The sequence below is a fragment of the Coffea arabica genome, chromosome 9e (genome assembly GCF_036785885.1).
Source record: "Coffea arabica cultivar ET-39 chromosome 9e, Coffea Arabica ET-39 HiFi, whole genome shotgun sequence".
Taxonomy (NCBI): Eukaryota; Viridiplantae; Streptophyta; class Magnoliopsida; order Gentianales; family Rubiaceae; genus Coffea; species Coffea arabica.
Genome location: NC_092327.1, coordinates 40337102 through 40348451, shown reverse-complemented (window position 1 = coordinate 40348451; position 11350 = coordinate 40337102). Strand labels below are relative to the sequence as shown.

At 33.6% G+C, this 11350-nt stretch overlaps 1 protein-coding gene across 1 annotated transcript; it reads left to right on the top strand.

Annotated features, from left to right (window-relative positions):
* The first annotated feature begins 2615 nt into the window (after positions 1-2615).
* LOC140014725 (subtilisin-like protease SBT5.6) lies at positions 2616-8257 on the top strand. The gene is made up of 9 exons (XM_072065833.1): positions 2616-2690; positions 2809-3001; positions 3106-3282; positions 3921-4032; positions 5426-5987; positions 6075-6172; positions 6266-6623; positions 6827-7035; positions 7702-8257. The coding sequence occupies exons 1-9, from the start codon at positions 2616-2618 to the stop codon at positions 8255-8257; spliced, it is 2340 nt and encodes a 779-aa protein (XP_071921934.1).
* The last annotated feature ends 3093 nt before the right edge of the window (positions 8258-11350 follow it).

The following is an 11350-nucleotide window of genomic DNA, read 5'->3' as shown; positions in this document are numbered from 1 at the left end:
ACACCACAAAAGTTTTTCCGTTTGGATAGACCGGTTAAGCACACTCTGTTACCAATATTTCATAAGCCCATTTTAGCCTTTTATTTTTTTTAAAGCATCAAGGCTCTCATTAATATCAAGTCACGTTTGACAAGGAATACTAAGAGACTAAACGTCCCACATAGATTTTCTTGGGATTTCTAGCCGGGTTAATCACATTTTATCCCCTTAAAGAATACCCCATTTCTCAGTTTACTTCCTAACCTTTAATTTTGCTCACTTAACCCCCTTTAGGACAAAATTGTCCTTGCATTACTTTGACTTTTTATTTACCTGGTTTTCCTTTCTTTTGTTCCTTTTTCTCTTTCTTCTTTATTTAATTCTTTCTCTTTCCCACAAAAAATTTCACCTTAATGATTGAAATTAAAAAAGAGGAATTGCAAAAATCTATTTTCTCCTTAAATGATTAAAAAAATATTCAAATCACTTTCCTAAAATACAATTTTTTTAGCCTTTCAATTCTTTTAATTTTGGGTTTTTCTCTTTCCTTTCTAGTTTCTCATTTTATTTTCAAGAAAATATCATATGATGAAATTGTTTTCAAGAAAATATCATATGTCGAAAGAAGGTTAGAGGGAGTGGCTTTTATTTTTAAATCAAAAGGGTGTACTACTACATACCCATTAAATTTTACTGAAGTTTAAACCCTTGACTTACAGTCATACCTGCATCTTATACTTTACCTGATGGTCAACTCATCCAGTGCGAGTTGTTTAGAAATACAGTAGTTGAATAGAGTACCAATTGGAGCTATGAATTCGGACAGATATCTCATATGGGAGATGAATAGCCTGAGATACTTTTTAATTAGTCAGCATTGAAAAGGAGAGGCACTTTACAATTTGAGATCCTACACCTTTAATAAGGGACCTCCCATATTTGTGGTTCCTCTTTTCCTTTTTGCATTTTTCTCCAATCTTTTGCGAAGCCAACTTATTTATCCCCTTAATCATGCTCTTGAATTTCTGCTGACATAGTTCTCTGCAAGAATTACCTCTACATCATATTTAAGATCTTTTTAGGGCAATTAACTTCCATAAGATCCTTATAGGACTAATAAGTCCTACTAATAAGTTCTTCTTTTTTATCTTTCCTTCTATTAATTATTACGGGAAAGCTTTGTAGAAAAGTGAAGTACAAGAAAGTGAAAATCACTTTTATTTTTGGCCAATGTTTGGTTAACAAGAGACTATCGAACCATATTAGATAGTAGTTAGTGATAGTAATTAAAACTCCTACAAATTTTACAGGAGACTAGTACAGAAAATTACCCGAAAATGCAAGAAATTTTTGCAGCTATCTTGCCAACCAAAAATAAACAAATGGGATGCTTTACTTTTCAACATTTTTCCTTACAACTAAAAACTATTTAGCTAGAACAACTTCGTTTATCAATGTAATATTGCTAAGATGTTAATTGGTCATTATTTCCAAGCATACAAAATGTCATTGAAAAGCTCTCTATAAAAATTTGTAAGGAACACAAAAATTGTGAAAATTAGATTAAAAGCAGCAGTATGTTTTTTAAGTAACAAAAAAAAAAAAGGGTACAGCTTACCATGATGATAGCCATGCTGCTAAGAGTAGGCTTACCATAATTATCTTGTGGGAAAATGACCTGTTTCATCCTTCACATTTTGCAAAAATATTCTTTTCGTCTCTCACTTTTAAAATGAAGCAAATTCGTTCCTGACATTTAAAAATTAATGCTATTACATCCCTGAACCTAATTTGTAATCTGAATCAAACCATTCAATGACCTAGTAATAAATTTCGGAAATAGAATTGATAAATCACTCGGTCAATTTCATCATATTCACATGACATTTATTAAACCAAAAAAATAAAAATTATAACATAAAAGGCCATTCTTTGTCTTGTAATAGTAGAGTTTTTTTTTGGATAAATCTTTTCATACACCGTTAGTATATCCGCTTGCGAATCTAGATGCGTATCATAAATATAAAATTTGGTGTTTAAATTTAAATTGAAATGATATGGCGGTACATAAAACCGTCAGTGTATACAATGATAATGTAGGAAAGATTAATCTTTCTTTTTTATGTTATAATTTTTTATTTTTGGGTTCATTAAATTTTACATGAATATCAAGTTGAGTTAACCAAGTGATCTACCAATTACACCCCCAAAATTTGTAATCAGGTTGATTGGTGGTTTGATTCAGATTGAAATTTGGGTTCAGGGATGTAAGAACTTCAATTTTTAAATGTCAAGGATGAAATTGCTTCATTTTTTAAGCGAGGGACGAAAAGAATATTTTTGTGAAATGTGAAAGATGAAACCGATCATTTTCCCTTATCTTGTCAACATATCAGGAATATCTCGTAGATTAATATTGAAAATAATTGGCTTTAGTAATTCTTTTAAATTACACTTAATCATATCCTTTTAAATTTGAATTAGCAGAGTCTTAATTATTCATAGGGATAACAGGACCACAAGCTTTGTAAGCTCAATCATTTTCTTTGCTTGGATTCCACTCTAAGTTATTCTTATAAATATCCCAGAAAATTTGGTGAAAAATTCTGTACCCAATTGGTTTAGTATTGACTACCATGGAGGAACCTCCCGTATTCTCTTTGCTAGTGCTCCTGTTGTTACCTTTGCTTACTTCATGTGTTGAAAATCAGGTTTCTTTAACATTATTATTGTTACTTTTTCTATGCCCCAAAAAAAAAACTTATTGTTACTTTTTCTCACTTGACTTTTTCGATGCCCAAAAATAAACATATTCTATGCTGGTTTTAGGTTTATATTGTATACTTTGGAGAACATAGTGGAGATAAAACTTTGCATGAAATTGAAGAAAACCATCATTCTTATCTCTTATCTGTGAAAGAATCTGAGGAAGATGCAAGGTCTTCTCTTCTTTATAGTTATAAGCACAGCATCAATGGTTTCGCGGCCGTGCTTAAACCGGAGGAAGCTGAAAAACTCTCCGGTAAGCCGGATTAAATCCATTGTTCTTATTTGTATATCCTGAGTACGTGTCCTTTTTTGTTTGAAAAAAATTTTGAAGCATGAAAGTGGAATGAAAATTTGCAGGAAGGAAAGGAGTGGTATCTGTATTCAAGAGCACGAAGTACACTTTGCATACCACTAGGTCATGGGAATTTGCTGGATTGGAGGATCCCTCAAACGAATACAATGCATATGACAAGGATGTCTTGCTTGTGAAAGCTCAATTTGGCAGAGATGTGATTGTTGGTTTGCTAGATAGTGGTCACTTATCTAGCAGTAATCTTAGAAATTGATGTTACATTACTAATTTCGATGACCCTTAGTATTTCAAATTAGAAGCACTTGTTGAGAGCATGGTTCAAAGTCGCGGTCGTGGTCACGAGGCTGTTCCACATTGGTCTCGGTATATCGGTCGTGGTTTCGACGAGATACAAATTTTGAAACATTTAATATTTTAAAAATTGTAAATAATATAAAAAAATGCTAAACAAAAAAAATAAAAAATTAGCAAAAGAAAATCTATAAAATGCACTTTTTTTTGGTTGGATTCGATTTGACTCGAGATGACTTGGTATGACTCGACTGTTTCTATCCTTGTCGGAAACTTTTTGGCCGAGTTATCGGTGATCCATGTATCTCGGTTCCAGTGATGACTTGGTCGAGTTGTCTCGGATTCGCCTATTCTTTGAAACATGATTAAAAGAGACTTGAGACAGTAGTATTTTAAAAAAGTGAAATTAGATTACGAAAGTATTTAAATGCTTAAAATATGAGTGTCTACTTATGTAATAAATTGTGTGTGTGCCAAATCAATTGGAAAAAAAAGAAAAATCAATTGGAAAAAATGGTGTTATTTAACTAAAATTCTATTGACTGAAATGAGCATCTGGCTTTATTAGGATACTGGCCAGAATCTCAAAGCTTCGTAGATACAGGGTTGGGGCCCGTTCCAAAAAGATGGAAAGGGATATGCCAAACTGGAAATCAGTTCAATACATCACACTGTAACAGGTAAACTGCCTTTCCTTTTATTAAGATTGATAGAGCCAAAGGGCCTCAGAGTTACTTTGGCCATTCTAGTAGACAAAATCTGGTTGCAGAATTTTTAAATCAAGCAAAAAAACTACATCAAACCAACTTTACAATTTGTAAGAAAGTTTTAGAGAATCCCTAGGCTAATTTGTATTTGGTTTACAATTGTTTGGGCCAAAATTCTTGATTGAATGCTCTTAATGTACCATAAATTGACACATATTGGTCCAAATCATTGGAAAAACATAAATCCGGTGCCTAATGATTGTTGATTACTTGACTTTGTTTTGGTAATCAGTAGGTTTTAATTTTTACTTTCAACATACCTCCAGACTTAGGACTAAGGTATATATACTAAGTCTAATATCCTCTTTGTCCTTCAGAAGGAGAAAGATGACAAGAATTGCTGCCACTAGTTTGAATTTGCTTTTTTTTTTTTTTGGCCTTCGAAGAAATCTAATCAGGCAAGGGCCATCCCCCTAAAATTTTGCTCAAACAGAGTATATTGGCATTTTCAAGATCATCAAGAAGCATTTTGAAAAGAAACATCCATTGGGCCGTCACAAAAAAAACCTGTTTCAAGATTATCTTTGCATGGAAGGCCTAGTTGTCTCAGCAGCGTTATTTTTCCCAAACTTGTCCATTTCACTCAAACCCAAAAAAAAAAAAAAAATCATCCGATCAATACATATTAATATTTGGCTCTAGCTTTGCCATATTATGGCCTTCATTCTTTTGTCTCTGCATGTGGAGATGAGTTTTAATATGCTATTTTCTTTTTATTTTAGATTGTTGGGCCATATCATGAAATTATTTGATATCCCAGCAAACAAATGAAAAGTGGTAGAGCTACCAATAAAGGAAAAGAGGTATGAATCTGGAAAATCACAAGCAATACTAGTTGCCAGTCCCAGACTATAGCAGCAATAGCCAAACTGAGAAAATAGTATTTAGAAGTTTGTAGATTCTTGAGTAACTTTTGACCAAAAGAGTTTGAAATCAAACAACATAGTCAAGCTTGTAATAATCAGTTCTCTTCTATTTTCGATCCAAAGCTATTGCTGCAACTGCAAGTAGTCTTGAATGTTGAGCTGCACTCACATATTTTCTGCCTTTTTCTCCATTACCAGTTTTCAACTGCAAAACCATTTTAATATATATGTTCCACACAACAGTTCAAAGGTTAAGAAATTGGCTCCCCATTACAATTTGTCCGTGTTGACGAACAACACGAGATCGGTTTTGTGTCAAGTATATCAAGGTAGACAAGAGTCTTGTTTTATGCAATTATCTGATTTATTTGCTTATGTTGTTCTTCGAATATATTATGGATTCCTTGATTCTTGATACATTGTTCTTCTCAATTTCACAGGAAGGTAATTGGAGCTCATTACTACCTTAAAGGATATGAAAAAGCTTACGGCGCTCTGGACCGAACAAGAGATTACTTCTCACCCCTTGACAAAGATGGACATGGAACTCACACAACATCAATAGTTGGAGGCCGTAGGGTTCATAATGTTTCAGCACTCGGTGGATTTGCTTATGGCACGGCCTCAGGTGGTGCACCCCTGGTGAGCCTTGCCATGTATAAAGTTTGCTGGCCAATTCCAGATCGAGACAATAAAATAGAAAATACTTGTTTATCTGAAGACATGTTGGCAGCCATTGATGATGCCATTGAGGATGGGGTCGATGTGTTGAGCATTTCGATTGGAGCATATGACCCAACTCCTTACGACCAAAATCCAATTGCAGTTGGGGCACTCCATGCTGTCAAGAACAATATTATAACCGTGTGCAGTGCAGGAAACTATGGCCCTGCGCCATACTCAGTGAGGAATACAGCACCCTGGATCATTACAGTTAGTGCTAGTAGTTTAGATCGTATGTTTCTTGCAGCTGTGGAACTTGGAAATGGAGAGAAACTTCAGGTAAAACTAAGAAAAACAGGTCAATTGGCTTACTTGCATTGCTGAATTGTTGATGGATTAATTTATTTTCATTCTGCTAAAAATCAGGGTGAAACCGTAACTCCATATAACCTGGAAAGGAAGTGGTATCCTCTAGTTCGTGCCGGTCAAATTGCTCATCCTGAAGTCCCCAAATATTTATTAGAGTAATATCCCTGCATTCATTAATCTTTTCCCTATGTTCACTGGAGAATCTTCATTATCAAAGTTGTGTTTTTTCACTTGGATGAAATCTGTAGTCAATGCTTGCCTGGCTCGCTTTCTTCTGATAAGGCAAAAGGAAAGATTGTTTTCTGCCTTAGAGGAAATGGAACAAGGGTAGCAAAGGGAGCAGAGGTGATGAGAGCTGGAGGAGTTGGTCTCATAGTAGGAAATAGTGAAGCCTTTGGAGAGGATATATCAGTTGATAGCCATCTTCTTCCAGCTAATGCTGTCGGCTATCAAAATGCAATGAAAATTCTGGATTATATAGATTCGACCAATAATGCAATGGCTTATATTACACCAGCTAAAACAGTATCCCATGGTATCACTGCACCACACATGGCTGGCTTTACCAGTGTAGGTCCAAGCCCAGTTTCGGAGGCTGTTCTCAAGGTAAGTCATTTTAGAAATTTCAATATAAAAAATTGCAAAAAAAAATTGAACGGAATATAATTTTAGAGGCATTGCAGGGTTGAATCAATCGTCTGCACGCCCCTCACGATGCCTGAGTCCTTCAGATATAGAACTCATGAGTTTGCCTTGATTTAATTTGGTAAATGTGTATTCTGAGATCTATTTTTGTACTCGATTGACAGCCAGATATTACAGCTCCAGGGCTGAATATATTGGCAGCATGGAGCGAGGGCGATTCCCCTACAAAGATGGACCTCGATCACCGGGTGGTGAAGTATAACTTTCTCTCAGGAACTTCAATGTCTTGCCCCCATATAGCTGGTGCAGCTGCTCTTTTGAGGGCCATCCACCCAACCTGGAGCAGTGCTGCTATTAGATCTGCTCTCATGACCACTGGAAAAAAACTAGTTTGGCTTTCAATGGTGTTACATATTAATTTTGTTTTAATCTTTACATTCAATTTATCTTCATGAGAATCAATTCTCCGTTAACATCCACACTTTCTGTTTATTAGTTTCCAAACCATAAAAATTCTTGAAATTGGCTACTTAATTGGAAAATTGGAAACTCTCACCAAATTAATGGTTGAGATGCCATCCAAAAGGATACAGGGGTTGTTAATCCAACATTTTGATCAACTTGACACTTTTTTGTATATTTGTCATACCAAAAAAAAAAAAAACAAAATAACTAAAACTATTCAAACTTTTGTTTTGTACCATTTGGATCATTTAGCATATGATTCAGAGAAAAACAAATGTTATTTGTCTAATGTGGCATACAATTCAGAAACGATTTGTTATTTGTCTGACATTGCAATATTACGTGCTTGCAGCTATAGTGTTTTTTTTTTTTTTTGGTAACCCGGAACATGCCCCGACCCGAGTCCTTTGGACCCGAGCCGGCACACCAAACCGGAGGAAAGCCGATAGCCTCATACAGCTTTCCCGAGCGAATCAGGATGTGCAGAGCAACGGGCATGAATCGAACCCCGGTCAGTGGGGAAGCCAGCAACTCAAAGCCGACCCCTCAACCGCTGCGCCATATGCCCTGGGGGCACAGCTGCAGTGTTGAACAACAAGGATAAGCCAATAACTGATGCATTTGGCAATGAAGCAAATCCCTTCTTATTTGGATCAGGTCATTTTATGCCAAAACAGGCAGCAGATCCTGGACTAGTTTATGATGCCTCCTATGAAGACTATCTTCTTTATCTATGCAGTATTGGGTATAATCTCAAGGATTTAACTCCCAACTTTAGATGTCCTACAAATCCACCTGCACCACACGACCTCAATTACCCGTCAATTGCTATTCCACAGCTCCAAGGAACTGTGGTGACATATAGAACAGTGACAAACGTTGGCAGCAATAGAAGTGTATACTATTCTCTAGTGAAGGCCCCCTTGGGGGTCTCAGTAAACATTTATCCACCAATTTTGTATTTCAATGAATCTGGTGAGAAGAAAACTTTCACCATCACAATTCAAGCAGAGAACCTAGAGGGTGCATATTATTTTGCCAAAAACAAGTACCAGTTTGGATGGTACACTTGGAGGGATAGTTTTGGCACCTACAACGTCCGAAGTCCCATTGCTGTAGCATTGGCTTAGTTCTTATTCGTCTTTTATTTCTTTTTTGAACTCATTTTTCAACTTGTGGTTTAAAGTGCATCTCTATTAATGGAAATTGTATAGAAACTCAATAGCAATAAATATAGAACACAATAGCATTGAAACTATTGAGTTTAGTTACAAATGTGAGCAACAAACATGGGAAAACTGAAAAGCATTATTGAGGTCAGTATCAAATGTACGAGATGCTGTTTGCAGTGCTTTTTTTTTTTTTTTTTTTTTAATTTTAAATATCATGTTCTAACTTCTAAGTGTAGCGTAAGTATAAATTTGCACTTATAAATGTGGGATACCATTTGAATACACACGTTGAAAAAGCAATTTTTTTTTTGTTTTTCGAACAGATACCCTGGTATTGCCCAAGCATGATATATTATTCTTCATGAAATTTTTATTCGATCATTAGTTTTTGGTTTTCTTTTTCTGAATAACTTTTTTTATACACTATCAATGTATAATGGTTCATAATATGCCACGCAATATGAATTCAAATTTGAAATTCATATCATGCATATGTAGTATACATCCAAACAGCTGGTGAAAAAAAATCACTATATTATCAACGTACTTTGCATGATTATATTAACCTAAATATAATATCTCTCATAATTTTTTTGGTGAAATTTGATTGTTTAACTGATAATAAAATATTTTTTATTTTCAATTTTTTAACTAGTTGTTGTTATAAAGACTATCTAAATATGAACTCTTTGATCTATTGATTTTTGAATTTATTTGAGCGTTCTTTTTTTGTGAATTTATTTTGAGGTTTTTATTAAATTATGGATTTAGTTTTGATAAACAATTCTTAATACAATTATGTTTCACCAAAGTTATTGTATACTCAAATTATTTTACTATTAAATCATAATATTAGGTTTTTCATATTGTACAAAAGATATTGTTAAACAGGAAATACATGTATACATGTCAAAGTGTGAACCTAGTTATAAATAGAATTCATAATTATTAGCAAAATAAAGACTTAAACTGTAAAATCAATTTCTGGAGAGGTATTGGATTAAACAAATTAGTTTGTTAGATTTTGTCATTGTAATTATCTTCTCGACATTCACCTCTTCCTTTACCCCTTGGAAAGCTCGTTTGTCAGTCAAAGTCTGGATGTGTCTTATTTTACCTAAAAATAAAATCCATGGTTAAGTTTCTGATGAAATCAATAAATTTTAGCAAATGAAAAAAATTTATGTCAACATTTGAATGTTATGCCATAACATTTTGAATGTTATCTTTCTTTGTTAGGACAAATGAAATGCAATTGTACAATTAGAATAAATTAATTATTTAAGAACAAAATATGTGAACAGTGCTGCTATCCAAGTTTGCATGAACATTTAATTATTATAGTTTATATTTTTGAGTTAAACTTTTCAATTTTTTTGTGAATTCGAATTGAATAATGTGAGGTGCATTGTTGAATTTGGATTATTTATATTTTTTCTAAGTGGTATTGAAGTTAGTAAATAATGTAAATGATTTGTACTACTTAATTATCTTAGATTGGTTATTTAGTTTTGAATGGATGTTTAATTGATAGAAATAGTTGAATTCTTTTATTTTTGCTTTTCTTTTAGTACGTATTTCTTCGTATTGATAAAAAATACATCATTATACAATTGTCTCGCGATATTCATATCAAGATTCTCCAAATGAATGTAGATTCTTTTCTTTTTATATATTTCTCTTTTATTCTAAGAGCATCTATTTTTTTTATACTAATATTTTTTTACCATCTTAAAATTATGCCTAATGCAATTCGTGACATTATTTCGAGTAAGAAATTGCTTTGGGTAAGAAACTTTGGCACGGACAAGAATTGGAGGTGAAGTGTAAGGATTGCTAAATAGTTTTAATAGGGAGTTTTTCATTTTAATTACAGTTATTATTGAGATTTAATCATTTGGAACGTTTCATTTTTTTTAATTACTACCACAATTAAAATGTAATAACTCTAATTGAAAGATGGGCAGTAAAATGGGTACAACAAAAACTAAGATAAAAAAGTACTTATAATTTACAATATCAAAACTCATCATACTTTTGATATAGTAATAGATAAAAGTTAATGAACTATTACGCGAATATTATGAATTGGGCGTGGATTTGTTTGAGGGTCTCCATATTTTTGCATCTCGAAAGAAGGGACAGAGAAGGATGCTTTTGCAGGAGGCAACAAGGGGGATTGGATTCCTGAGGGATGTGGAAAGCAGAAGCCTTTGAGGTAAATGGGGACAAGGGAAATGCCATGAGTTTCTGGAGGGAAAAAAGCAAAAGAAAAAAAAGGATACGAGGGAAAAGATGTATGACAGGAGGACTCCAACACTTTTCCAGCCACTCCTCCAGAGAGCTACCCCAATGCTACTCCAATATACGACCTTCCTCTCGTCTTCTTCTCCTTCCTTCTGTTTTCCTTACTTTTTTTTTGTGTCAAAATTTTCTTCTTCCTTCACCGCTTCTCCATTCTATTTGCAAGTATGTGATAGACGATTAGCAAAGATAATTTCGAGATTTTTCCTTAAATATGTTACCATATTCACATACATATAACACATATATGTATACAGTATTTAGATTTTTAAAATCCTAAGAATATTACAATGGTATAAAATGCCTAAATGGAAGTTAGTGACAAAGTAAAACTAGTTAAAAGTACTGCAAATCATCACCTCTTTATTTGAACTCGAGGCCACTCTACACAAAAATTTGTTCAACTTAATCTACATTTTATGTAAAACCTTGTGAGGACCAAAATTGGTTTTTTGTGCTGCACTAAACTTTACTAGTATTACTTCCTCCAACCCTGGCTTTTAGCAGCACAAGAATGTAAGAAAATTAAATTCTGTACTGCATAAAACGAAAAACCTAAGATACTAGAATATGAATAATTTACGTGGGGCTCTGTTTGAATTAGCTATTTTTTGGAGTGTTTTTGAAAAACTTTACTGTAGCAGTATATATAAAAAAATTTTACTATAAAATTTTTTTGAAATATTTGATATATTGTATGAATGAAATGTTTTTTAAGTTGTTGTGTATTACTATGACGTTGTATTC

Excerpts from the sequence above, each read along its gene's own strand:
- LOC140014725 (XM_072065833.1), top strand. The coding sequence starts at position 2,616 with ATGGAGGAACCTCCCGTATTCTCTTTGCTAGTGCTCCTGTTGTTACCT. Across the intron at positions 3,283-3,920 it reads TGTTGGTTTGCTAGATAGTG|GATACTGGCCAGAATCTCAA; the intron begins GTCACTTATCTA and ends TGGCTTTATTAG. Across the intron at positions 4,033-5,425 it reads AATACATCACACTGTAACAG|GAAGGTAATTGGAGCTCATT; the intron begins GTAAACTGCCTT and ends TCAATTTCACAG.